The following is a 16,491-nucleotide window of genomic DNA, read 5'->3' as shown; positions in this document are numbered from 1 at the left end:
CTAATCTTTACAGAGTGCTGAAAGACACGAGGAATTCGGTGCATTGTTGTGTCTTTTTTTAGAAGCTATTATATTCAGCGCAGGTGACACAGGGACGTAATGTGTTTGTGATGCAATAAGTGTGTAGGCAGCGGATGTTTGAAATGGGAGGTTCGCGCTTCTCATTACAAGCCCTTCACCTCCTGTCACATACATAAACACAAGGCATTCCTTAAGACATGCCTCATCAAAAGAAACCCCAAAACGACGCACGGTGCAAATAAACGGCCTTCAGTTGAGCTACACGTTTCTATATGTGCTGGGCTGTAAAAGCTGGCCTTCTGCTCTCTTAATTACCTCGCTATTGATTTATGTCGACACTTTCGTTGACTCGTGGTACAACCCAAGATGAGAATGCAGATTTTTAGTGTGATTGAGTGTATAATAGATTCCCACACATTATTAAAGAATGTCAAGAGTGTATAGATCAATGGAACCTCTCAGGTGGAGTTAGTTAAACACAGAATCATTAGATTGGTTAATTTAGTTATCCGGCTGCGGATACCAATTAGCTAATATTGGCCTACCGGACGCGGACCTCCACGATATTACACGCTGCTTTTAAATTATAGCACATACGAAACTGCAAAAAGCAAACACTACAAAGTGTGAAGAGCGCTGCACTTCCGCCACAATCTAAAGAAATAAACAGCGCAAGTCGCTTAAACCATTCAGATGTGACGCAGACTAAAATGTATCAGAATAGCTTTAATAACTTTTTTCTTTTAAAAATATTTAGTTCTACCTCATTTTAATTTGAGTAAATGTTAATTCAGTTAGTGACCTTAAAAATGGTCACCGTTTACCCACCATCATGTCATTCCAAATTTCAAGAAAGCTCAGTACAGTATAATAAGAGAAGAACAGAATACAGTAGAAATCAAGGGTGGTTTGAAAACATTCTACAAACGATCTTCTTTTGGGTTCCACAAAAGTCACAGAGAGTGAGGAAATGACAGAATAGCAGTGAATCTTCTGCATCAAAATCATTATTTACTTTAGTTCCTTCATGTGACAAATATGCATGGTTGAGTTCATTGTTAAGGATTCAGTGATATCTATCATTTTTTTGTTTCTGTCCTGTTTTATTTACTTATTTACTCTAATTTAAAGCCCTATAACTTAGCAAAACATTCATGAGAAACTTGTTGGCCAGGTCTGCCTGATTTTTCCAGGGCGAAGCGTAGAAGCATAGAAGGTATAAATGGATGTAACACTGATCTGCTGTGGGTTCTGTTGTACAAGATATGCTTACTTAATAATAAATCTTGAGAGTTATGCAATGAGAATGACTATACTATTTTTTTGTGTGCTATGATTAGACTCTGAAATTACTAAGTTTCTTAGGAAAAATCTAATGACTACTGCCAGTAAACAGTCTCTGTTTAGGGGAAAAATATTCTATATAACTTTCTGAAAATACAAAATACTGCCATAATGCCCTAACCCTTTGCAAAGATATGTTGCCTCAAACCATGTTGGTTTTGACTAAGATGACATGGAAATGCAATATAAGGACAATAAATAATTGTTTACATATTTACATTTTATATTAAGTGTAAACAATGCACACAAACGCTTTGTAATAAAACATTATACACTTTTAAGATAAGTATTCAAAATGAATAGTGAGTCTGCACATACAAACTGCTGATGGCCTTCTCAATAAATCCCAAAAAGATCAAATATGTTATAATAAGACAGAGCATGACACTTACATCTTAAACTGCCATTCCTCTATAGTTATCATTTACCAAGTTCACAGTTGCAGCAGGTATAGTGGAGTCGATTATATAAAGTGTTTTGTGCTACCTTCGTGATCTCTGTGTACAGAACATAATGTCATCCTGATATCAAAGTGTTGGTTTGAGGATTAACTACTTTTCTTTTCCCTTTCACTCAGATATTAAAAGGCAATAGTGGTTAAGGGTAAAGCGAATGACACCGCTTAAAATAAAAAATATCTCTGCATCTAAACGATAACTTAAAATAAACACCCCTCCTACTGACTTAAGCAGGATAGTGGTGCCATGCTTTCATGTTTTGTTTTGTACTTCAGGATGTTGCTCTTTTGTTGAGGCACTCCCTCAGTTCATAAACCAGGACTCGTATGTTGTTTTAGCAGTTGCATTAAATCATGAACCAAAGCCAAAGGCTTTTTGGTCGCATTCTTGGGCTTGTTTTGATTATTATTATCAAAGGATCATTTTGTGTAAGAAAAGGATAGGTTTGATCCAAAAATGAAACTTTTCTGTTGTCATTTGCTCACCCTCATATTGTACAACACCAAAAAATATATTTAGAAAAGTGTTTGTTCATCTATACAATGAAGGACAATGTTTTTTGGTCTCCAGTGATCTTCAAAATATTTTTATGCTCTGCGAAGGAATGAAAACAAACGTACTACATAAGGTTGAGTGAGTAATGACAAAAAAAGAAGTAAATCTCTCTGCACTTTAAATAGACAATGTGTATCTTAACAGAAGTTCTAAAATTTGTAGAATAACTAAAACACCTGCACAACTTTAATTAAGAGTGTAAATGATCATTTCACTGTGCCGCTCACCACTTCTCTTTTTATCATTAAAAGGCTACATAAGAGGTTTTGGAAACCAAAACCAGATCGTCTGGTTTCACAGTTTGTGAAGTGTGTTTTTAAGTTTAGAAAAAGTGTTTCCATGATGAGATGTGTGACATCTGTAAACTTCCTGTGGCTAGAATGCCATCATACTCCGCCTGCTTGGTGGCATGCTTGTCCTTTGGACACCCTCTTCGGGTGTTTTTTGTTTTGTACTTGACTGAGAGAAAAAGAGGCAGAGCAGCGAGATGGAGTCTCCTTCCTATACAAGATACTGTCCTTTATGCCTTCTTTAATGACCTAGATAATGATGATGAATGATAAATAATTAAAAAACTTGACTTGCATAAACAAGCCGAAACACCCACACAAAAAATGATATCAGCTGCACCTAACTGTAATAGATTACAATCGTTATTCTTAGAATTATTGTTTCCCATTGAAACTGTGAGAACAAAGTAGTACTTTCAGTCTAATTTAAGTGGAATGGTAATATGAAAAGAATATATAAATCAACGTATTTAAGCCGGACTGACCTCTATGTTGTTAAGGGTGTTGAATTCCATAAGATCATGTAGCTGGGTGAAGGCTTGATTAGAATATTGAAAATTGAAGGTTGAGTAGGGTGTCTCTGGGTCATCGAAGATGTCAAAGTCTGCAAACTCTCTCTCTTTGTCTGTCTGACGTGGAACACCTTTACAATGCACCACACTTTTGTATAAACATCTTATTATTAAAACATTCAAATGAACTTTTCAAAGCATACATGTTTTATACTGTGTAGAGTCAAACCCACTATATGCATTACATAAACAGGCATGCAAATCAACCCTCTCATTAAAGAGTCAAAAACAATCGTCACTACACAAACAAATGTGCTAATCGTAGGACAGTGTAAACAGATGAAGATGCACCGGAAAGACCAGAATTTCCATGAAATTTGTCAGCATTGTCTATAAATCTGCATATGCAAAGCTGACTTTTTCATTAAAAAAAGTACACAGACACAAACACAAAGAAAGAACACACACCTGGAGCTTTGAACGTCCTGAATTCAATATTGACCAGGACGAAGTGAATAACAGTAGGGCAGTTCTTTTCTCCCTGATTGGGTTTAAATACATAACACTCTTTCATCCCCTCGCGATCAAACACCTTCGGGTCGATCTTGGGAAATGGAAGTTTGTTCATTCGTGCCCATTTCTCAGCTAGTAGAAGTTCCTACAAATACAATCATTTAAAAAACCTATGTCCTACATATTGTTATACAGATAGTTACTTGTATTTTTTCTCCGTTTCGAGGGGTGAGAATCAGTAGGGCGTAAGTGACATTTTTGGTGAAATGGATATATGTCTCATCATGCATGAGTGTACAAATTTGTATTATTAAAAAAATGAAATCAGCGCACAAAGTCAGATCAAACTATGATAGAATTTTTGTTTTGGCTCTACTGTAAAGTTGGTGAAATGTCACACCTTTCTGGTTCTCATACCTGGGGTTGTTTATTGTTTATTATAATTGATCACACTAAATTAGCATGTTGAATTGATGGATTAGCAAAAGTACTAACCTTAAATGGAGGACTAGTGTCACTCGGTCGGGCAGAAAAGTCGAAGGAGATAATAAGGTCAACACCTCTCTGAGGTCTTAGAATCAGGGGATAAGGCAGGTTAAAGGTCAAGCCACTGTCCACCACATGAATTTTCTTGCTCTTTACGTCTAACGGCTCATAGATATGCTCAAACTCAAATGGGTCTGAAAGCATCCAAAATGAAAAAAACAACAACAATAAGGCAACACTCGAGGACAATTTAGTAAACCTAAATGACCATAACAAACAGGAACTCTTACCTGTGACTGCGTCAACTTCTTCCTCTATGAGACTGATGGTCTCACTGAAAGGAGAAAGTGGCACATCATTGTTGAGGTTTAAACCCAACATGAAATTGTGGACTTTTCCTGCTCTGCCTTCTCGTGTTTTAAAAAGAACTGAGTCACTGAAGAGAGAGCTAACCATGCGCTGCATCCAGCTGGCCTGATATTCGTCCTCTGCAGGTGTAAACCAAAACAAAACCATTATTTTTTAAGGATTTGCACTGATATTTTGATTAGGTGCTGTGAGATCCAAAAAAACAGTAAGTTCATTGAAAAAATAATTAAAATAATATTTTTACAATACAATTCATACAATGGTTTAATAAAAAACAATTATTATTGGATTATTTTCCATATATTATTTAATTTTTTCTATTTTTCCTTGGTATAAATTTGGTCTTTACAAATGCAAATATGTACCTGCCTTCTATATTTTGGACATTCTTCATTTTGTGGCGTCAAAATGTTTGAAAAAATGTTTGTTGTAAGCTACTTAGTGTAGTTGTTGTAAAATCTTACCTTTATGTGGGTCTTCATCATTATCTAGACTGTCCTCTCCTACAATGTGTTCCGGTTTAATCTGTTCTGTAGAATAAAAATGCGAAACACGCATCAAAACCACACTGCAAACAGATGTCTGCCTAATAATACCACAATCTCTCAGATCACACCAGTATGAGTGTGTGCCAGGATGTTTGCATTTGATGTAGGCTTCACAACTGCTGCTTTATTTAAGCGCAAGTTCCTTAGTAACCACACATTGGTGTAGCTGTCTGATAACATCGCCTTAACATTCTACCATCAGACATGCAAACACACAAGGCACCAACATTCTGTAAAATATTCATCTACTGCTACAGCATACAACATACACGTAACACACAAAGAAAGGAGAATATGTAGAACTTTGTGAGTGCAGGACATTTACATTCTATATGAATCTGTGGAAATCTGTGCGGCATGCAGATGAAAACATTCACTAAAAAAAGTGTAGAAGAGTGATGCAAACTGTTCTTAAATCTGTAAAAAAGAAAAAGAAAGTGATCATACCTAGTTCTTCCTCCATTGTGCTGCCGTTGGGTACGTCGTTGAATCCCAAAATTCTGTTGAACAGGATGGAGAAGGCACTGCCCCACACACCTGTGTAGCATTGTATCCCACACACTAAAACATGTTGTATCATTTGACCATATTTCACCCAAAAATTTGAATTTGTCAAAAAATGTATTCAAATACTACCACTGTGTAGTCTACTTAAAATTGTGCATTACAAATGTACTTGACTATTTAATTAATAATAAATAATAATAATAATAATAATAATAATATAATAATAATTATAATACTAATATAAAATATAATAAAAAAATCATAATTGTCGTAACAATAGGCTTTAATATTTTTTTACATAATTTCTTGTTCATATACCGATGAAATATGATCTAGCCTTTATATTAGAATCTATTTAACATACATCTTTATTCTTCAACATTATACAACTGGTTAAAAAAGAGTTCATGTCAGTGTTGTAAAAAACTTTAAATCTGCTGTGAAATTTTGTCTAGGCAGTACACATTTCACAGAATGTTTCTTTACCGTCACAGTGACTGTCATAAATTTTGAGCGCCATTGTATTACACCACTAATTATTCTTGCATTGCAATTCAGTAAGAATGAGATTATTTTAAATGACTGAACCAACACCCTTAAATCAGGTGATATTCGACTGACTGTGAGGATTCCAACTATATGGTGTCACTATTTCCAAAAGAACACTGTTAATATCAGTTTCTTCTCATGGTTACTACTCCACTTACTACTTGGAGAAATCCATAAAACAAAGATACTGTACCCATTAGGAAGTGAAGAGGGTTCTCTTCATGCTTCTTGACCACATTACCCCTGACAAACTTGCTCCCAAAAAGGTCAGGGGTCATGAAGGTTCCATATTTAGCCATTCCGATCTCATACGGACTGAACTCCACCCAATCTGTCAGTTAAAACACACCAATCAAAACACAATCACAATAGAAATGTATCCACAACCAAAAGAAATCTGCAAAACATGCCCATGACAACAAATACAAAAGTAACAGGAAGCCTAATTATATACAGGTGAAATAAAATTTTGAAGAAGAGACCAACACTAGATTCCAAGAAACTTTAGTGACAAATTACATATTTCAAATAGTTTCTGGGAATGTGCGAAAGCAGTGTTTCAGATTTCAACTTCCTGAGAACGTTGATATTACATGTCACTTTTGTCGAAGGCAGTGCATGAATCAACTAAACAAAATGCTCAAAACACAAAAGCTATTTTGTGTGAGTGAGCATAAAGAAAATAGACTGACGCTTTTTCAGACAAAAATTATAAATCAAAGTCTGAGGTATTGACAGGTAGCACAGTTTTATTCAGTTGCAGATACAGGAGTGGTTCAGGTGTCTGTCTCCTAGGATTATTTTGTACCTCAATGACACGTGACGTAAGGGTGATTCCCATGAGTGTCTCAGTGTCTGAATAGTTTCTTCCATTCAGCTGCGTTTATACCAGCTGCACTGATGCATGTATATACCTAAAACAAAATACCTGTGACAGGTGTGATGTCTGAAAAAACTGCTATTAATAAGGAGGTCTGTTTATGTTCTATTAAAACAGCCATGTGCATTAAAGTGCTCCTCACTTGTGATGTAAATCTGTTCTTAAGTAAAATTTATGTACTTAATAACATTTTTCCATTCTTTACTTCTCAAACTAGAAAGAGCTGCCAGTAGCTTCCGTCAGTTGCGACAGAAGTAGAAGAATGTCTATGGCCTATATTCAATTACAAAATTTACAGGCAAACCTTTAAACAACTAAAACTTGTGGCACTTTTGTAGGGCTTTAGAAGAACAACAAAAGTGTTCTTTGAACTAAAAAAAGAAATTTTACATACTTTTTCACATTCTTACACTAATCTGCTGACGCAATTGGGTTCTCCCCAGGCAATTCAACAAGTCAGACTACTATAAATGGTATCTCCCTTCATTCATTCAGTAAGCACATTGACAACAATGCAGCTGATAATGGTCTTTGTATATTTCTAAGGTATTGTATTACCCTAACAATTAGTTGGCACAATAGAAATGGATATTTGATGTCATAAAGAAAATAATAACCTATCCTTGAAATTGTAATTGCAGACATTTCAACACAAATAGGCAAGCAAAGATACTAAATAAGAAATTCTAAAATATATGTTAAAATGTTATATTAAAGAGATCATCAGATGCTCAAGTTGTTATGATTCTTTAGGGTCTTGGTCAAAAGTCTATAACATGCTTTGGTTCAAATTTCTCAATGACAGTGTAAAACAGAATCATCTTACCCTGTTAAAAATCAGCTGTTTTCAGCAGGCCATTTTAGTCCATGTTTCTTTAAGTGCTAATGAACTATACTGACCACACCCCTCTCTTCCGTGGGGTGTCGAGACATTCTTATGAGACTCTTTACTTTAGCCGTGGAACTTGCTAACTAGCACATTATTAGAAAAGGCTATTTGGAAAGATTGCAAAGATCCTTATACTCACTACGTATTTGGGTAATTCTGGATCACAAATGATTTACTTAAATACATTTAGGTAGATTGGGCATTTCTTAAAAAACAAAAGTAATCCACTATGTCTTTAGTGGATTGGATGTCGTAAAGACAACTCCTATGTTCATTATTACATCTAACAACAGAACACCTCAACTGCTTAAAAGCCAGCCTCGAAACAGTGGCAGGTCTAAGGTAAAACACCAGTGTCATTTAAAAGTCATGGGAGGTGCTTGTGTCTGTGTGACGTCCCAGACAGGCATCTGAGCATAGCTTGATATGAGAAAAGGGAAATGATTTAACAAGATAAAAAACATTTCAATTTAAACAAAGTGCATGTTGCATCTGCAGACCCCTTTAAGAAAGATCCCTGTTTAACCAATACAGAGTTTTTAAAAAAGCAAAGAAAAGTAAACCCCTTTCACCTGCAAACTTAAGCTCAGAGACATCTGGTTTAACATGCAGGCAGGTGAACAAAGGTAGAGGAGCCTGAGCCTCATTTATCTTTTCCTGCAACTCGCTCAACTTGATGTCCATTCTCTGTTGAGAAAGCAGAAGGAGAAATGGAACCTTTGTATTGCCAGATGAGCATTGTGTATTACTGAATAAGAACAAAGAAACCCCCTCTAAACATCAGATACTTACAGAGGGAATGAGAGTCTCCCCTATCAACATTCCAAAGATATCTGTAAAGGTAACAGGCTGCCCTGCGGCCTTCTTGCTCCACAAGGCCTGTACGTAGTTAGTAATGTGTTTGGGAAGGAGTAGTCGGAGAGGGTTATTGCTCACACGATTCATCAGCTCGTGGTTGATCTGCTCTGGACCCTTAGTGGGGAACTCTGGGTGGGAGTACAAAGTGGACATGTACCTGTGAGACGCACAACAGTAAATGAGCATTTATTTGAGTAGGAGGTGGTAAAAAGCTTAGTTGAATGTCCTCATACCACGTGGATCCAGATAGGCCAGCAACATATGTGACGCAGTCCAGAACCGCAGACTCATACAAAGCTTTCATAACCCCTGAAAACCCAACCATTGCCCTGAAACCTCCACCTGAGCCAAGCACAGCAATCACTGGAACCTGCATACAAGTAAACACAAATATTAGTAGCGAAGTAGAATGTTACCAATAATCTAACAATAGGGTAGTGATTTAAAAATTCTGTCGAAAAATTGAGTGAACAAATAAATGCAAAGAGCGTCCTCGAACGATCTGAGATTAATTGTTAATTCAATAATTGATTTATTGATCATTGCAGAGTCACAGTATTCAAAATACAAAACTTGTCTAATGTTTAATGTAAAGCTATTACTTTACTTCTGCTTCTTAAAGTTGGTTATAGATCAGATTATTAATGATTCATCCGTGTATTCTATTTCCTTTTCACTTTTTGACATTTTATTTAAAATAATTCAGAACTTGACCTTTCCAGTGAAACGACTTCTCTCTGGTGACGTATACTGGACATCACTAAAACTCTGCCCTTTTCTTACAATCAGCTGCAAGCTCTGAGGGACAGAACCAAGACTCTGCACTTCATAACGTCATGTGCGTCACATCATAAAAGAAAGGATTGGTACTAATGATTTACACTGTATCTTTTAGAACATAAATTCCATGTAATAATGTTATGACTTAAAAAAAAAAAAATCATATTTATGCCCACAAGATGTCAATGCAGCTTCTTTAGGTTTGTGCATCAGATAATTAGCATTTCTAGACTAAAGTGTCTAACAGTAATGTAACTGTATTTACTAATTGACCTGTCTCATTCTATTTAAAGGTCCCATATTGTCAGAAAAAAATGTAAGTAAAGTCTAGGGTCTATTTAACGGCCAAATAAGTATCAAAATGGTCAATCCACAGTAAACTGCACACAGCCTGCATAAAGTAGCTGTGATTTTTCACACGCCATTCTTCCTTAAAAATGTGACGTCTGATCTACTCCGCCTTCAGTCAACACCCAAGCATCGCCCACTGTCCACGACATTGCTGAGCAGCAAACAACACTGAAACATGTCAAAAGGTTCACTTTAACACATGAAAGCAGATCTGCCAGTGGCATCAGATAATTTGAGGCTGTAATACGTTGATTCTGGCACCCAACATCACTAAATTATATTTTAAGTTCCTTATGTAGCCGATTCTGTGCTGTTTTGAATGGGCTGCCTTTGTCTTCCCTTGAGCTGTGACGTAATTGTCACTGTGTTACATTTGACTGGCCTGGTCATACGTCACTCAGAAAAGAGGCTCATGAATATAAATGATACAGGCCAAAATCGATTTGTTTTTGGAAGAGCTCCTGAGAGAGGAGCTGTAAAAACATATTGTGATGGCTTTTGTTACTTAAACTGCAAATATATATTCAACACCTAAAATAAAACTCCAAAAATGTGTATTTGCACAATGACAATTTCCTGATTATTTACTCACCCCTATGTCATCCAAGATGTAAATGTATTTATTTCGTAATTTGAAAAGAAATTAAGGTTGTGTTCACACCTGTGTTGTTTGGTTCGATTGTAACAAACTCAAGTTCATTTCCCCTTTTGGTGCAGACATTTCTGTATTCAAGTGTGAATAACGCTTCACTTTCACTTTCTTTTTTACCTTAGTCCATTTTCTGCGCAGTGCCAATGTCAGTACTATGCCATGTATAAGAGCATACATCCCAGAGGTGTGAGACAAATTGCTTGTGTCTTACAAGCCCCCCTTTGCCAAGGCACAGTTTTTCTCAGTTTGGGGTCATTTCTTTGATCTGCAGGAGCTGCATACCCTTTCTGAAGTTGGTGTCAGATATTTTGGATTGATGAAGTGTAGCTCATTTATAGATCAGCCTAGCTGTGCCTCTCTGATAAGCATTTTATTGTGTGTTCAGCATGTTCTGGCCTGACTTCTCTGACTAGGCTGGGTTCCCCTTGCCACAAGTTCTCTCAAGTATTACTTGGTATTCAACCCGTTGGCTTTCAATGAAGTGTACTATATAGTTTACTTCTATATAGTGAATCAGTAAAGACAGAAGAAATGGGCCAAAGAAAACTTGATCATGGAGGACGCGTGAGACCATTAAATTAAGAGCTTTAATGCACAAATATTTCTTATATTTTTTTACGGCTGCTTCATGTTGCCAAATTTCTTATGCAGTAGATGATGACTTAGTTATGTGGAAACCTGAGCTGTGTGAGGAAAATCTGCATCAGCAGTGCAGGTCAACTTTCTGCTGTATTTCATTAGGTGTTTCCATGTGTATGACAATGAGGTGGCATCTGCATCAAACAAGTTCTGTACTGTTTTTCATGCAACCACACCTCCCATGCTTACAAGAACAATGGCTCTCATCATCACAGTAAACCAAAATCTGTCTAATTCTAAATATAAGCCTTTATGACCAGTGGACGAAGCAGTCTAAGAATGAGTGGTACCTCATGAGGAGAGGAAGGGAGAGAGGATGGTTCCTCCATGTGCAACAATTTCTTGATGCCCAGCATGACTCTGTCAAGCCGGTGTTGTTTATAGAGCTTTTCTTTAGGGCACAAGTCCAGATTGAATCTCAGGTCTATTGCTGTGCTGAAAACAGTGGGAAAAAAAGACTCCAATTTGTGGTGCTTGAAAGTTATATCTTTTTGTACTTATTGTAACTCACAGAAGCCGTTTTTTATTGTGTTAATTGTGATTTATACATACCACTCCTCCAAGGAAAGCTCTAAGTATACTTTGGTCATCTGTGAAACGACAATAGCAGATAGAGACAATATAATAATCTACAAGGGTTTGACAATGAAACTGAAACAATAGCCAGTGTAGTGTTGGAGGTTTCATGGCTAAATTAGACCATCCTGGTGGCCGATCTTGCACATTCCACCAGTAAGCGCAGGGTGTGAAGGTTTAATTAGCAGAGTAATAGCACAGTTTTGCTTAAAATATTGCAATGCACACAACATTATGGGTGACATATCAGTGTTCAAAAGAGGACAAATTGTTGGTGAACGTCTTGTTGGCGTATCTGTGACCCAGACAGTAAGTCTTTGTGATGTATCAAGAGCCACGTTATCCAGAGTAATGTCAGCATACCACCAAGAAGGACGAACCACATCCAACAGGAGTAACTTTGGACGCAAGAGGAAGCTGTCCTGAAAGGGATGACCGGATGCTAACCCAGACTGGATCCAAAAAACATAAAACCACAGCTGCCCAACTCACTGCAGAATTACATCTGCACCTCATCTCTCCTGTTTCTACCAAAACTGTCCATTGGGAGATCCACAGGGTCAATATACATGACCAGGCTGCTGCAGCCAAACCTTTGGTCACTCGTGCCATTACCAGTGCCAAACGTCGGTTTTTAAATGGTGCCAGCAGCAAATATCTTGGCCTGTACACAATGTGAAACATGTATTGTTCTGTATTGATGTCATGTATTGATGAGTCCACCTTCACTGTCTTTCCCACATCCAGGAGAGTTACGGTGTGGAGAAGCCCCAAAGAAGCGTACCACCCAGACTGTTACATGCAGAGTGAAGCATGGGGGTGGTTCAGTGATGGTTGGGGCTTCAATATCATGGCATTCTCTAGACCCAGTACTTGTGCTAGATGGGCGCATCACTGCCAAGGACTACCAAACTATTCTGGAGGACAATGTGCACCCAATGGTTCAAACATTGTATCCTGAATGTGGTGCCGTGTATCAGGATGATAATGCACCAGTACACACAGTGAGACTGGTGACCGAGTGGTTTGATGAACATAAGTCAAGTTGAACAGCTCCTATTGCCCAGTCACCAGATATAAACATTATTGATCCACTTTGGGGTGTTTTGGAAGAGCGAGTCAGGAAACGTTTTCCTCCTCCAGCATCACTAATGAATTATTGCTGTTCGGTTTTATTGTCCAAACCCTCTATAAGCTATTGTACTATAAAGAAGTAAATATGACAGGATCGATTTTCTAAAAAAAAAATTAAAAAGAAGGGCTCTTCATATAGATAAAACTTACTTTTCCTATAAGAAATGACTCCAGTACTGTTTGTCCAAATTTAAGTTTAGAGATGTCATATGAAGCCGTACCCAACATTTCATCCACAACATAGTTAGCATCCATTAAGGTCAGCTGGAAACAAGATACAGAAAACATATAATTGACTGCACATACGCTTCCAAAAACCTTATCAACATAAAATATTTGAAATAAGATTCAAAATACTCCACAGATTTTGAAAAAGCAAGGGCTTATTAAAGCAACATGATAGAATGTGTTGAATAAATGACACACTTCCTGATTGCAGTACATTCTCCTATTTCATTTAAAGATGCAGAGACGTTTTGAGGTTTAGAACATTGGTCTTTTTTTGGGCGGTAACTTGACATGCCAACTTACAGTAAACTACACGTTTTCAACAATGGTAAACAAGGGCAAACCTGTTTTGCAAATCATTCTGAGCTTCTATCTGGTGCAACTAATTACACACTTTTACACTTTATGTTCATTTCTGCTCCTCTGCTGCTTAGAGAATAGCAAATCACATTATTGTAGTGACTGTAATGTTAATGAACAGAAATTCAGTTTGTATCTCTTTACCTTAAGCACGTTGTTTTGGTTGGGGTCGAGGATGAATTCAAAGGCCTCATTCCACTCCGGATTGATGTTGTTGTCTATATGTTGTGTTTTCTTTCTGCTGTCTGGGGAAGTGGGGATGAACAACTCCACATATGGGTCCGGGGTATCCACTGCAAGCATGTTTAGTTAGTTTGTTAGAAGCAATCATGATTAATTCTGTAAAATAACCATTCCTTTTAAACTGTTAAAGGCAGTGCATTATGCTGTGTGAAGTACAATGCCTGTTCTGTAAGTACCTAAACTTCATATTTAAAAAGTATTGAAAATAAGTACTCACACAGGTCTCCAAGAGGTCCCTTTGTGACATTTTCAGCTCGCAACACTTTAGCTTTGAGTTTGTGTGAGATTTGCTGTTCAACCTTAAAAAACAAATACACAGAACACTCAACTTCGCTAGTGATTCCCTAAAATTACTACTATAATCTATAACTAATAATCATTTTACCTTTAAAACTTTTAATACATCTGTGTTTTACATCTAACTCTAAAAAAGGGGAAAAAGCACATGCCAATAAAAGTAGTAAAGCTCATAAGTGCACATTTGGGCTAGAAGCATAAAAATATTTTGATGTATAGCTAGTAACAAATGTTTTCTTTTTCTGTTAACATAATGTGCCTAAATAATTTAGCTCTTTATACCTTTAAGCCAACACTGGCCAATTCAGCACAAAACACCTGTCTAAAAAAAAAGGCTATAATGATATATCATGATATCCACTTTGATGCACATTAGCATTCTTGGTGTAAACTTAAAAAAAACAAGAATTTCTTGGAAAACCATCTGTGCTGACAAACTTGGATTACTTGTTTTGGATTACCAACTTGAAGCCCATGCTCCATTGTTTCACTGCTATTTTTATGCATAAACCTGAGGGGTTTCTTTCTACTTACAAATATGTGGTGATCTGAGAGAGACATGGTGCTTTCACCGCTAAATCAGACAAAACTGCCCAGTTATCCAGAATTCCTCAAAGAACTTTGTGTCTCAGCCACTGGACATCTAAAAGCACTAAAAAAATAAAAAAATGTAATTAAAAAAGCAATTAGTCAGTGACAGTGTATAATTTACTGTGAAATCAGTTAACGGTTTGAAGTTTGTAGAGATTTGTTTCAAAAACATTTGTTTCTTTTTTTTAATGAGAGAATTATTTTACATCAATTAAATGTTATGTTAATAGGGACAAAAAAATAAATAAAATTACACCAAAAAGAGCGGTTTGGGGTTATACACTCACATAAAGAACATAAAAAACACAGACTAAATAACTCTCACCCAAAGAACGTACATTTGTTATTCTAATACTTACCCTATACTTACTATTTAGAGTTTGTCATTTGTCTTTAGTAACAAAAATGTTTAAATTTAACCTTTCTTACCTTGCACTAAGAGCCGAATGGGCAGGGGCAAATGTGTGTGTATGTTGTGAATGGGCAAACATAAGGAAGGAATATTTATAGGCTTTACAGATGGACTCAAACGAAGACAAAATAAGCATATTAAAAACGGGAAGTGTGCATTGAGTCAAAAAATGGCTTTGACGGGATGAAACTGTTCAAATCTGACTTTCACATCCTGACGCTCACTGAGCATGTGTAACATGTCGCTAAACTGGTTAACTGCAGAGACCACGACAACAGTTTGGCTACACGAAAAGCACTATTCGCACGTGTGCTTAAAAATCTGCAAAAACAGTCGCATGTACTAGGAATGAATAGTGTGCAGTCCAGCGGAAGCTTAGATTGCGTAACGACGCATGTTAGGTTCTCTGATTAGCTAAACCAGCCAAACCACAAAACGACGTGGACCCGAATGGATGCTTTTGATGCTCATCAGTGCGTGTGTAATTTTCACACCGAGTCCGAGCGCGTTCTCTTCACGACAGAACGGACATGATCACGTGGACACGACAAAAACACATTAAGACAAGCGGCGTTAATAGTACAATGCCCCAAAACTCTCATTAACGCACGATGTTATTTGTACGTATCTACTAATCTATGTTACTGACGTGGGATGCTGTTAATAAAAGGTTTTATGAAACGAAACTCCGCTTTTAAACACGCTACACTCCCATCTCGCACTTGATCCACATTCAGATGTAAACAAAGGTTTATTTAATTGCGGGGCGATAAGGCTGAAGATCTTAGACAGATCGATCATCTGTCAGAAGTGCCGTTAGCTATCTATGGCCTATCTATCACGAAACTCCTTCGGGCTGCAACTGTCCTGTTGCTTAACTTCAAAGCACTAGATAAACAGAGAGGTGCTTTTGGCATTTAAATAGCGTATTTTGAAACGAATGGAAACTTTTTAAAACACGCAGCTGCCCTTAAACTGTCAGTAGGAGACACTTAAAATGCTTCCCCGAGCTTTGCACCGCTATTTTCTCGTGACAAATTGTTGCATGAACGACAGCTTTTTTTCTGCAGTAAACAAATACAGACGGAGTAATTAACCTTTCATCTTACCCAGGGGCTGGAGTGCACAGCAAGCCAGAAACCTTAAAAAAAAAATCAGTCGTCTTCTATGCAGAGAGTGCGCCTCTATCAGACTATCATTTAAAAAAAAGAGGAGGAGGTACAGCAGGCTTCCTATGATGATCAAGTGTCATCTTCGTCCAGCAGTATCGTCCCTTGTCTTGCACTGTGTGCTTTGCTTTTCATATTGCTGACAGATTATACATTATACTCGACTGTGAATTTGTTATATGGACTATAAAAAACAATATAAAGCATTATTCCCACATTTGCAGCAAAAAAAAGTTACAAAGGCAGTTTTTTTCCCTGTATGCTTATCTTCACAATTAAC

General features: G+C 37.0%; 1 protein-coding gene across 2 annotated transcripts; it reads right to left on the bottom strand.

Annotated features, from left to right (window-relative positions):
- Nucleotides 1-727: 727 nt before the first annotated feature.
- Nucleotides 728-16,293, bottom strand: pla2g4ab (phospholipase A2, group IVAb (cytosolic, calcium-dependent)). 2 transcript variants are annotated; one of them, XM_043220194.1, is made up of 18 exons: nucleotides 16,152-16,293; nucleotides 14,574-14,691; nucleotides 13,960-14,041; nucleotides 13,644-13,792; nucleotides 13,062-13,175; nucleotides 11,754-11,791; nucleotides 11,492-11,636; nucleotides 9,013-9,149; nucleotides 8,714-8,936; nucleotides 8,494-8,608; nucleotides 6,346-6,483; nucleotides 5,544-5,633; nucleotides 5,013-5,078; nucleotides 4,470-4,667; nucleotides 4,189-4,373; nucleotides 3,649-3,838; nucleotides 3,154-3,311; nucleotides 728-2,917 (listed from the first exon to the last, which is right to left on the bottom strand). In XM_043220194.1, the coding sequence occupies exons 2-18, from the start codon at nucleotides 14,598-14,600 to the stop codon at nucleotides 2,765-2,767; spliced, it is 2,208 nt and encodes a 735-aa protein (XP_043076129.1). In that variant the 5' UTR covers nucleotides 14,601-14,691; nucleotides 16,152-16,293; the 3' UTR covers nucleotides 728-2,764. The 2 variants fall into 2 exon arrangements, with proteins under 2 accessions (XP_043076129.1, XP_043076130.1); XM_043220195.1 differs by lacking the exon at nucleotides 13,062-13,175.
- Nucleotides 16,294-16,491: the final 198 nt, after the last annotated feature.

This window comes from Puntigrus tetrazona, chromosome 20, assembly GCF_018831695.1.
Source record: "Puntigrus tetrazona isolate hp1 chromosome 20, ASM1883169v1, whole genome shotgun sequence".
NCBI classification, from domain to species: Eukaryota; Metazoa; Chordata; class Actinopteri; order Cypriniformes; family Cyprinidae; genus Puntigrus; species Puntigrus tetrazona.
Note: the sequence above shows the minus strand (reverse complement) of the source record. Positions and strands in the feature narration are given on the sequence as shown.